The 12009-nt window shown below is 38.7% G+C and overlaps 2 protein-coding genes across 7 annotated transcripts in view; one reads left to right on the top strand and one right to left on the bottom strand.

Moving 5' to 3' along the window:
* Positions 1 to 2765, top strand: part of LOC134661372 (E3 ubiquitin-protein ligase TRIP12) — a 40640-nt gene extending 37875 nt beyond the window's left edge. For all 5 annotated transcript variants that reach the window (XM_063517417.1, XM_063517416.1, XM_063517418.1 and 2 more), the window contains exons 35-38: positions 93 to 261; positions 536 to 652; positions 1567 to 1746; positions 1830 to 2765. In XM_063517417.1, the coding sequence (XP_063373487.1) occupies positions 93 to 261; positions 536 to 652; positions 1567 to 1746; positions 1830 to 2026 (663 nt within the window). In that variant the 3' untranslated portion in view covers positions 2027 to 2765. The remainder of the gene's footprint in view (positions 1 to 92; positions 262 to 535; positions 653 to 1566; positions 1747 to 1829) is intronic.
* A 7155-nt stretch (positions 2766 to 9920) lies between these two features.
* LOC134661899 (transmembrane protein 256 homolog) lies at positions 9921 to 10744 on the bottom strand. 2 transcript variants are annotated; one of them, XM_063518140.1, is made up of 3 exons: positions 10596 to 10744; positions 10179 to 10454; positions 9921 to 10095 (listed from the first exon to the last, which is right to left on the bottom strand). In XM_063518140.1, the coding sequence occupies exons 1-3, from the start codon at positions 10665 to 10667 to the stop codon at positions 9952 to 9954; spliced, it is 492 nt and encodes a 163-aa protein (XP_063374210.1). In that variant the 5' UTR covers positions 10668 to 10744; the 3' UTR covers positions 9921 to 9951. The 2 variants fall into 2 exon arrangements, with proteins under 2 accessions (XP_063374210.1, XP_063374211.1); XM_063518141.1 differs by having other exon boundaries at positions 10670 to 10744.
* Between the last annotated feature and the right edge of the window lie 1265 nt (positions 10745 to 12009).

The following is a 12009-nucleotide window of genomic DNA, read 5'->3' as shown; positions in this document are numbered from 1 at the left end:
TATTGCGTACCGAAACAGTGTCACTATAACTGAATGATATTGCACACGTATTGAGCATCAGATCAGTAGTAGAGTGATTGACGTCGTTACAGATCAGCAGTTTGGAGTTGGACGGGTGCCCGATCGAGGAGCTGGGGCTGGACTTCATCCTGCCGGGCGACGGCTGCACGGAGCTGAGGCGCGGCGGCCGCGACCTGCCCGTCACCGCGCACAACCTGCACAACTACATCACGCTCGTCACGCACTGGTTGCTCTATGAAGGTACGCACTACGCACTTCACTAATCTATTTTATGTCAACACGAACGTACACTGATCCCCCCTTCACAGACTTGGCCCCGACAAAGTGTGAGAGCGGCACACTTCTTTTACATAGGAATTAGACGCTTATGGTGGTATTTCCACACTCTGTAAGCTTAAACAGAATAGCAGTTAACAGATAAAATATCTACAAATATCTATATCTACTCACATAACAAACTTTTTCTGATATTAAATAGTAAAATAATATGTAACATATTTTTTTTGTGTTACAGGCGTGATTCGTCAACTGGATGCATTCAAAGAAGGATTCGAATCAGTATTCCCGTTAAGTAATCTCAAAATATTCTACCCAGAAGAGCTAGAACAAGTGTTCTGCGGAAGCCCGTCAGGTAAGACCCTTCTTTAGATATTAATTTAATATATCATTAATAATGATTGATTCATTATATTTGTTCACGTGACCTTAGTAATAATACTCTCGATATTCTTATTGGGTCGTGGGAAGGGAACCATGAAGGAATTGAAAGATTAAAATCCTTTAGACGCATAATGCCAAAAACGCAAAACGCCAATCATACGCGAAACGCCAAAGACGTGTATTGCCAAATTCTGTTAATGCCAAACACGTGGAATGCCAAAGCTGTATAAAAACCAAATACGCATAAAGCCAAAAATTAAAAAAAAAAGAAATACGCATAATGCCAATAGCTAATGACACCCAACAAATTATTTGATATCATCCAAAACCTTCCATACCTACATAAATGTAATGTGTTATATAATTACCTATAGTTGGTCAAACAAAATTGTCAGTCATTAAGAACAAAAAAAAAACTATACTCATCCTTTTTTTTGGGTGCTAGTACAAGGTAGTATGATTCTCTCTGTCTATGTTTGAAATTAGACAGTCCTTTGACAAACTATAGTTACCTACCTAAGTCGAATACAGGACTTTGTACTTTTGTTATTCTATTAATTTCACATTATCAGAGTATTACATCACACCTTCCTCGATTAAAAAATAAATAACGAATGTTTTTTCATGTACCTACCGCAACATGCAAGCCCATACTGCCCTAATTACTATATATAGTTCCTGTTAACATATATAATTATATGTAAGCGTTTTTGTCTTTCTGCGTTTTTGGCATTATGCGTTTTTTGGCATTCTGCGTTTATGTCATAAAGCGTATTTGGCGTTATGCGTATTTTTTTTTTAATTACGCGAAACGTCAAAATGGCGTTTTGCGTTTTTGGCATTATGCGTATAAAGGATTAAAATGATGGTGTTTTATTGTGTCAGGCGGTCGCGAGGTGCGGTGGGAGCCGCGCATGCTGGCCGAGTGCATCCGGCCCGACCACGGCTACACGGCCGAGTCGCGCGCCATCCGCATGCTCATCGACATCCTCGCCTCCTACAGCCGAGACGAGCAGCGCCTGTTCCTGCAGTTCGTCACGGGCAGCCCCCGTCTGCCCACTGGAGGTAAGCCGAGTACTACTTGCAATCTTTTGTCTATTTAATTAATAGTTTGATAGGCGGTATGTAACCAATGTATGTGTGTGCAGGTTTCAAGGCCCTGAATCCGCCTCTGACGGTGGTGCGCAAATCGCTGGAGTCGTCGCTGGACCCGGACGAGTACCTGCCGTCGGTGATGACGTGCGTCAACTACCTGAAGCTGCCCGACTACAGCAACGCCGAGGTGATGCGCGCCAAGCTGCGGCTGGCCGCCTCCGAGGGCCAGCACTCCTTCCACTTGTCCTAAACGTCCGCCTCCTCTCTCGACGTTTCGCCTGAGATCCGATACCCCTCCACACTCAGCAAAGCCGCCGTCCGTTCGACTCCGTTCGACGCGTGGCTCGCGTGTTACTGTGTTTGTACCACTAATTGGAACGGTGTGTGCGTCGCGTGCAATCCGATTCAGGGCATATAGTTTTTGTGCAATCAGAGTGATTTATATTTACCTTTCGTTACAGACACTAAAAGTGCTGTGCGGACATTTATTATTATCATTTTGTTTTCTTCTTTTTAATTCTTTTTTTACAATTGATATAATTATACTATATTATGTGTTAACGTAATGTGATAGCTTTGTATATTTGTTTATCAACACTATAGAGAGACTAACGACTCTTGACATAGTAGTATATGGAAGTGTGTGACGTGATTCTGCGAGACAACTCGCTATGAGGCGAGTTGTCGGAATGCGTGTGACGTGTCGCGGCAGAGGCCGCGCCGCGCCGCCGGGCCCGCCATCCTCGCCGGAGACCGCGTCGCCTGTACCGACGCACTCTTATATCATAGTTATAAATATAATAAGCTCCATTACCTATGTTTGAAGGACCTCTCCTCTGGATTTATCCTTCAAGAATCAAAAGTTAAAATAGCATTTATTACCAAACGGTGTATGTTTTCATTATCATTTAAGTTTCATTAAAGAGTAAAAGTGCAAAATTTTAATATGTAATGATTTCAATAAAAGCATGTAAACATATTGAAACAAACAGGTGTCTTATTTATGCTGTCGCAAACCGCAATTTTACTGTTTTGCATACCTTACTATTTAGGACATAGGTTATTACTAATTTAGTTAAATTAATTCATGGTCTAAAACATTGAATTTCCATGATAATGTTCCAAGTGGCTTTTTTGCATAGTCGCCATCACATATATCGGGGCGGCCAAGGTGCTCACAAATATTTGAACACGCTTCTATTGTCAAGGCGCTAGATTGCGTGTTCAGATACTTTTGAGCACCTATGCCGCTCCGATATATCTGATGGCGACTGTACTCTAGCTCTTCAATCTGTCAATTAACACATTAAGTGCCGTAAAACCCGACTATCGGGTATTTTATGATTTCGTTCCCAGGCCGGACGACACGATATTCGGTCGGGATCGTGGTACTACAGCTTTATATGACGAAATTTTTGTGGCCTGGCGCGGATGTCTAGTTTGGCTGGGTGGCAATGAATGAGTTAAATGACTGATAGTGATATCTAAATCAACTTCATTTGAAGCACGGCGCGTGGGGCGCGGTGGTGATTATCGAGTGGATCATAACGTAATACAAATGCTTAGACTCGGTGCGGAAAGAGAAGAGTCGTGGAATGTATGGGGCCCAATATATTCCACGACTCTTCTCTACCCGAACAGACTCTAGCAGTCATCTTATGAATATAAAACAAAATTGGCGTGTGTTGCATCTACTTATTTATTTTTCTACTCCAGCACTTAAATGTGTCAATTAAATGACTGACAGTGATATCTAAAGCAATGTCATTTGAATGCTTTGTCTATAGGCTCATAAGATGACTGCTAGCAGTCATCTTATGAGTATAATACACCTGCTTTATTTTTTTTAAAGATACAAGTTCCGATCATCTTGATTGAAAGAGGTATGTTTTCATTTACAATAATAACTCTTTTTTTTTTTAAATAACTCAATTTTTTTTAAATAATAACTCTTTTTTTTTAATAATAACTTTTTTTTTAATAATAACTCTTTTTTTTTTTAATAATAACTTTTTTTTTTTTTTGCTGCAGCTGTCATAGAAAAAGTAATGTATGCAACAGCTCATAATTGGTTCTTAAAATTCTCGGGTCTTTTTTTACAAAACTCGACTACGTCTCGTTTTGTAACTTCGACCCTTGAATTTTAAGAACCCTTATTATATCACTGTTGCATAAACTACTATTATATCATTGTGAGTGAATCCATAGTTAATGTTTTTAACCGACTGCAAGACTTCAAGCAGAGGAGAATATTACGCAAAAACTCTGCGTAGGGGGCGCCACTAGCAAAAACAGCGGGCCTACCGCGAAACACGAAAATAGAAAGTTCTTTATCTGCCTCACTATCACTGCTGCGTATTCGAGCGAAGTATATTGCGTATTCTTTTAATAGCGACGTACAATAATATGTTACACTTCGAAGGCCGCAAAAATATGTGACCCACTCTTATGGCTCTAAAAATAAGATCGTGTCAGATATTTTGCGGCCTTCGGTGTGTATGTGTACTGCAGGCGACTGTACAAAGCGCTGCGATGGTACTCCCTTATGCTTGTTATGTACTCATGATACTTCTTTGATACTTACTAATAATTAGCCCCCGTTTAGCCAATTGTGACATAATGGTAACTACGGGACCCTACACTGAGCATGGCCCGTCATGCTTTGGGCCGATTTTTAGGGTACCTCAAAAGGAAAAAATGGGAACCTTTATAGGATCACTCGTGCGTCTGTCTGTCTACGTCAGTCACAGCTTATCTTCTCGGAAGCTACTGGACCAATTCAGTTGAAATTTGGTAAGGTCAGGGTGGCCAAATCCGTCAGCGGGTCAAATCCATCATTGGTTCGATATGCATATTTATCGGCCTCTTTATCCATTTTACGTTATAATCAATTGGTGAGAAACTATGGGTGGTTAAAATTTGTGTTTACAAAATTAGCGAGTGGACAAATCCGTCAATTACGAAAAGGGAAAAATCGTCATGTGCCGGAATTTCCCTATTTCATATACCTATTGCCAACCTTTTTTGATTTGGCTCACTTAAGTGTAACTCATATTCATGAGAGGTGATGCGATATTCTTACTGAATTGTAAAATTTATCATATAAATTCGTCGTAGCTTTCGTAGATCAACCTATATCTGTGCTGTATTATTTGAAATTAAAAAGTAGATATTATTTTTAAAGTTTTTAAAAATGTTCATTACCCCTGAATTTAAAAATAGGACGGAATTGCCCCAAAAAAATATATTTGGCAATAAAATCTAAAATGAACTTTAAATTGAGTTCGCTAAGGTTTAGTTTCGATTAAGAGTATAGTGATATTTGTTCACTTGACGTATATGCTTGTAATACGTCACGATCCAAGAAAAATCGTTGGTTGACGGAAATGCCCCAAATCCTAGGGAAAATCCGTCAACTGACATGTCTTTAAAAAAAATCATATTTAAATAACCAGCAGTACTAGCAATTTAATATGAGTACCTTTATATAGCTAAATAAATGCTTAATTTATTACAGTCATCAGGTTTATTAAAAATTAAATATCATCGTAGTTATGACCAGACAAAGTGAACTTATAAAAAAGTATGACGGAAATGCCCTCATTGACCTTACACATATGTAAATTAGTGACCCAAAGACGGACATGTATCATAAATACATAAATGAATTTTAAACAGGGGGTAAATGAGAAAGTAAAAAATAAAGTTTATTTGAGAATTTCAAATATATATTTTTTATAATTTTAAAATAAATAGGTTACAAGTTATTTAGTAAAATAACCATTCTCTCCCCCACCCCTCTTATCTCCGAAATGAATGGGTCTAACATTTTGAAAAAAATACACAAAATAGTTCTTTACCTATAGATGACAGGAAAACCTGTTAGAAATAGCGTGAGTCGGATTTAATGTACGGAACCCTTGGAACGCGAGTCCGACTAGCACTTGGCCGGTGTTTTTCATTCTGACAAAGGGTCTGGCCGGAATCCTATAGTGAAACTGCCCCTGGCTGAAATGTATACCTTTCTTAGGTGCGTTTATTTGTCTTATTATAAGATACCGTTTTACCAAATTTCAAGCCTAGAATCCCCTTGGTGTAGCTAAAAAAAGAAATTTAAATATGGTTTTTATTTTTTTGTAGCTAAACTAGTTGTTCGATTTCTTTGAAATTTTGATGTTACATGCACCTAATAGTAATTCATAAAAAAAAAACAAGGTTCTAACTTGTTCATAAAGGCTTAATTATTTTTTTAATGAAAAAAATTTTTTTTTATGTTTGGAAGATAGCGACAACCTCAATTTTTATTTATATGTATAATGCAGAATATATGGGTTATTCCCACTAGTTACCAGTGGTGGTACTGGGAATTTTTTTCCCCCCTTTTACCACTGGTAACTACTGGGAAAAATTATTCCCAGTAGTTACTACCAAGTTGGTTTAGTGGTAACTACTGGGAATTTTTATTCCCAGTAGTTACCACCAACATTTTGTTAGAGTTAAATACTAATAAAAACTTTATAAAATAGTATAGTATAAATATAGAGTGATTTAGTAAACAATTATAAGTCGATTAGTGTTTTAGTAAACTGCCTTAAACGTGCCCAAGAATATTGAAACAGTTTAACCGGTACTAGTACAAAAACTATAAAATATGTAAGATAAATTTAATAATCCATTTAGATTATTTTTCAAGTGATTTTATTAGGTAATTCAAAATCACTATATATTTATACTATACTATTTTTATACTGTTTTTATTAGTATTTAACTCTAACAAAATTTTGGTGGTAACTACTGGGAATAAAAATTCCCAGTAGTTACCACTAAACCGAGTTGGTGGTAACTACTGGGAATAATTTTTCCCAGTAGTTACCAGTGGTAAAAGGTGGGAAAAAAATTCCCAGTAGTTACCACTGGTAACAACTTGGTGGTAACTAGTGGGAATAACCCGAATATATTATTGCATAAAATATATTTTTTGTAAAAAGGTAAAACTTATAAATCACATTTACAAATAATGTGAAAACAACTACTTATATAAAAATCTAAAAACAAATTATTTATTTATTTTTGGATTTCATAAAACGTTGAAAATTTTCAAAGTGGTTGAGCACCCCCTTGTAGTTGAGATAAAGTTACAAAACTTGGTGTACATTATCAGCATAATAAGTGTAACCAAATAAGGGGGTGCCGCTTATTCTAGCTCGAGTTTGAATTTTTCCCATATAAACGTGAACCACCCTTGAAACTTTTTTTTTTTTGAAAATTAATTACTATTAGGTGCATGTAACATTCAAATTTCAAAGAAATCGAACAACTAGTTTAGCTACAAAAAAATAAAGGCGATATATATATTTTTTTAGCTAAACCAAGGGGATTCTAGGCTTTAAATTTGGTAAAACGGTATCTTATAATAAGACAAATAAACGCACCTAAGAAAGGTATACATTTCAGCCAGGGGCAGTTTCACTATAGGATTCCGGCCAGACCGTTTAACAACCCCTCATATGTCAAAATCCGTTCAGCCGTTTGGGCTGTAGGGCGTGCCAAAGAAATGGCCAAACATAAAACATTACCTTCCTTCTGGCGCAGACGGGTAAAAAGTGACTAAGGTCTCCTATGGCGGAGGCGAGCTAGCGTGTTGACCACTAGACCACCCGACCGCGGCGGTACCCGTCCCTAATTCTCTAGTACGTATTTGAAAGGCTAGGCGCCTTTAACTAACTCTAAAGGGCCACCCGTAAATGCTTGCACTTCCTTACGGGATTACGGTATAGCGACAGAGACACACTAATGTAATAAAAAAAATAACGACAAAATAAAAAACCCAATTTCTTGTAGACAACAATATATTTGAACCTACTTTTACTTTAACAATTACCTACTTATGTCCCTATTATTTTTGACAGCAAAATAGTGAATCGTGTTACAGATGGAACTCTTAAATAAATCTTATCTCTTAAATATTTAAAAATACAATCAGACAAAGACAATATGGCTGCTATATCTGAAAACATTTTGTGAGTCTAGAAAGTGATGGAATATGATAATGATGATGGTATCCTGTTATCCCTGCATGTAGCTTTATTTGTCGTTCATAAGCGCATTGTAAATATTGTAATTATGCCTACTTGAATTTAAACTATCTTTATCTTTATCCCTCATCACATCAGGGAGATGCAGGGCTCTCAGAAGCGATTTCCATTTTTCGCTGTCTAGCGCGGCCTCCTCCTGCCCCGCTCAGACGAGGCCAACTCGCCAGCCTCCTTTTCCACTGTGCGCCTCCAGGTAGTAAGTGGACGAACTTGTCCCCTTTTTCGGGAATTTTCCAAGTCAGCCCTTGCTTGGATAGGTGGTTGTTTGGCCTCCGTAAAACATATCCTTACCAGCGCCATTTCCGCAGAAGTATCTCCTTAGCTAAAGGGTTTTGTCCGGTTACTTAGCTAAAGGGTTTTGTCTGGTTAATATTGAAGATGGTCTGTGGCCAGTAGACTCCTTGATTCGCCGCAAACACTACTGGTCTACTGGTTATGTCTTATTTGATGGGCCATGTCTTGCATCCATACAGGAGGACCGACTTAACGTTAAGAGTTAAAAACCCTTAGCTTGGTGCGGCGAGGGATGACTGTGGAAGTCCATTCGGGTTTCAACTGCGCATATGCGGCGCGGGCTTTATTGATGCGAACTTTAACATCCTCTTGTGCACCGCCCAGGGGATCCCAGATATGTGAATTTTGTTACTTGTTCAACCGGCTCCCCGTTTATTATAATTGGCATTGCATTCAGGGTGTGCAGGCGCATAGCTTTCGTTTTAGCACAGTTGATACGCAATCCTTCTCTTGCTGCGGCTTCGGCAGTGAATATAGTAATCAAAAAAAATATGTAGGACATAAGACATAAATGTAAAATTAACACTTCTATCTTATTTAACCAGTAAACAATATCTACTACATGCGTTATTTCACTCTGACACAAACTGGAAGAACAGAGACAGGGTTCAAATAAGATATATTGCTAAGCTCGTAACATATTTATATTTGTTGTGTTTTTTTTGCTTGTATGTAAATTCAATGTTGAAAAGTGCGCTTGTGCCTCTTTGCTAAATAAATGTTGAAGTTAAATAGTAAAAATGATTTTGGTCTAGAAATCTCCCGAAAACATGCATACAGTTCTCTAATAAAACCATACCTTTTTTTTTTTGTTCTGTTCTGGTTTGAACTGCCATCAGTCGGTAACAACTATAATCAGTTTTGCTGTATATAGTTATTAAACAATTTGGGTTTTGGAGACCATCGTCTCTCTTAACCACTGCTTTCTTATGGCACAATGTGCTTCCTTTTAAGTCTTTTTACTGTTTCTGTCTTGTCCAGTAATTTTGATGCCAGTGGATTAGGATGCCTTTCCAGGCGCTCAATGTAATTTTTAGTGAATCTTTTGATCTCTTCCTTTATGGTGGGCATATTGAGATAGTCATGTACTTCATCGTTTCGAGTGAACCAGGGTGCACTGGCAATCACACGAAGGATGGCGTTCTGTGCTCTTTGAAGACACATAATGTTACTGTCGCTAGCAGTTCCCCATAGTTGGATCCCATAGGTCCAAATGGGTTTAATGATTGCGTTGTATAGGAGTAATTTATTGTCCACTGACAGGACCGAGTTGCGTCCCATTAGCCAATGAAGATTTTTGTATTTCAGGATCATTTCATTACGTTTATGTTTTATGTGGGTTTTCCATGTAAGGCGCCTATCCAGATGAAATCCTAGCTACTTGATGCTCTCGCAATGTGGTAGGATATCATTTCCAAGTTTGGCGGGAGGGCAATCTCCTCTTCTTAGGCTAAAGGTGATATGGTTTGACTTATGAGCACTTGCCCTTACGCGCCATTTAGTTAGCCAGCTATAAGTATTATCCAGCACAAGCTGTAGCTGCTTACTAGCTATTTCAGGTGATTTGTCGCAGGAGAGGTAAGCAATATCATCTGCGTAGGTAGCAACGGTCACGTGCTCAGAAGTGGGCAAGTCATAGGTAAATATGTTGTAGAGGGTCGGACCAAGCACTGAGCCCATAAAACCATACCTATCAATAACATTTGTCATATAATTGACACTAATATAAATAAATGAAGTGATAAAATACACATGACTGATAATTACATAATACATTCCATTATTCTTAAAATACCATTGCTATCCAGCCAAGTATGAGGCATGAACCCCCTATTGGTGTGAGTCTACGCAAACTGCGGTCTCCAGTGAATGCATGGTAGTAACAGGTTCCACAGAATAACCCCATCCCTGCCATGAAGAATGCTCCAGCCTGTAATAACAATAAAACATAATTTACACACATTCTTAATAATACGTTTTTTAAATAGCTATATAACTAGCTTAAAAACTTACAATGTAAGGTCTTTTGCACAGAGGCACTGTCATTAGTGCCAAAGTGTGCAGGAAATGGAACCGATTAGCAGTATCAAATATTTTCCTCAGATCTTCTTTGGTATCAGTTTCTGGGAAAGTGCGATGGGCACCCATAGCTCCCAGCACTACGGCGGAAGCTCCGCTCAGGCCGGCGAGCCGCACGAACGGCCCAGCTTCTTGCGCCAACTCCCACAGAGGCATCTTTACTATAATGGTTACTGGTGGAGCCTCTACAGTCTTGGACTTAAACACGCCCTGAAAAGCCAAATGGAAAACACGGTGAACTGATTGCGCAATTACAGAATAAATTGAACATGCAAATCATTTACGTCAAACGGGTTCGACTAGATAATTATTTTGCCTTATCATTCGACAATGAATGGATTGACAACTTACGATATGGCGCAAGAAAGTCATAGCTCCGTCCGTCACCGTATTAATCATCAAAGTATCCATCAAATTTACCATACCTTTTGTTTATTTACAACTGATATTATAAAAAATATATATAGAATGGGTAATTTCTGAAGTCCGATCAATAAAAACGTATTCGTATTTTGAGGTTGAGGTAAAACTTGTCAACTTGACACATCTACACTTATGCCGAAACACACTACCGCACCGCAACGCGACCTTGGTGCTGGTACTTGGTGGTACGGCCTTTTTTAACACGCAGCAATACGAAGAAATGTCAACGTATAGTGCGTCGTCGTCGCACTGCACCCATAAGTGAGAGCGAAAAACAGATATCTCTTTCTCGCTCTCACTTATGGGTGCGGCGCACCAAGGTCGCGGTGCAGTGCAGTAGTGTGTTTTTAGCGGTAGGCCATAGGCCCCAAAGAGTAAAGTAAGTATAGATAATCGTCATTATTGGCACAAACAATCATATATTATATTATACTACTATTTGCAAACAACTAAACTGCCTTAAGCCCCCTCCAGACTATTCGTGAATCACGGGCGAAGTTGCGAACGCGAGTGGAAGTAGCTATAGCTGATCAAGCAAATCTTGACAGTAAAAAAGGCGGGAAAATTAAATTTTCTATGGGACGATATCTCTTTGTGCCTAAATTTTTCTAATTTGCTGCCTTTTCTACTGACATGATCTGCTTGACCAGCTATAGTTAATAATCTGTGCGCGAGTGTGGAGTCGATTTCGCTATCTACGAAAATCGACTCCACACTCGTGTTCGCGGCTTCGCGCCCCGATTCGAGCACGAGTGTGGAGGGGGCTTTACTTAAAATCATCTCGAATGTTTTGATATATACTGGGTCAACCAAATCTTGTCAGTAAATAGGAACAAAAAAACTATACTCATCCTTTTCTTTTGGGTGCTAGTACTAGAGTAAGACAAAGATAGTATGATTCTCTCTGTCTATGTTTGAAATCAAACAGACCTTTGACACACTATATTTTGTGCGGATGGCACAACAGGCGTGTCATCAATGTTTTTTAAAGCCCACTCCAGACTTGCTCCAGACTATGTGCGTCAATCGCGGCGCGAAGCCGCAAACGCGAGTGTGGAGTAGATTTCGCATGTGATAGAATCTGAGGGTTTACCGCGAAAATTGAATTTTTGTCATGAATCTAGTATTAAACTGGATTGGGCACTAATTGGGCATGAGTGGTGGGGATAACTGACAGAACGGGATAGTCTTATGTATCTTTCAGTAGAAGTAGCAGCGAAAGCGCTATTATTGTTTGTCCTTGTCAGTCTCACATTTTTTTTTATTCCCCACCGTAAATTAGTATGGATTATGGTGGGCAACAAATAAATTCGACCAATCATAGCGTCGCATTGCGTATGTT

The sequence above is a fragment of the Cydia amplana genome, chromosome Z, assembly GCF_948474715.1.
Source record: "Cydia amplana chromosome Z, ilCydAmpl1.1, whole genome shotgun sequence".
Taxonomy (NCBI): Eukaryota; Metazoa; Arthropoda; class Insecta; order Lepidoptera; family Tortricidae; genus Cydia; species Cydia amplana.
This window is presented reverse-complemented; position numbering and strand designations above follow the sequence as displayed.

Bases quoted from the DNA above. Each gene is read 5' to 3' on its own strand.
- LOC134661899 (XM_063518140.1), bottom strand. From the start codon at position 10,667: ATGGTAAATTTGATGGATACTTTGATGATTAATACGGTGACGGACGGA. The intron at 10,455-10,595 runs GTAAGTTGTCAA...TTGGCTTTTCAG, and splicing joins TGACTTTCTTGCGCCATATC to GGCGTGTTTAAGTCCAAGAC. The intron at 10,096-10,178 runs GTAAGTTTTTAA...TTGTTATTACAG, and splicing joins TGTGCAAAAGACCTTACATT to GCTGGAGCATTCTTCATGGC.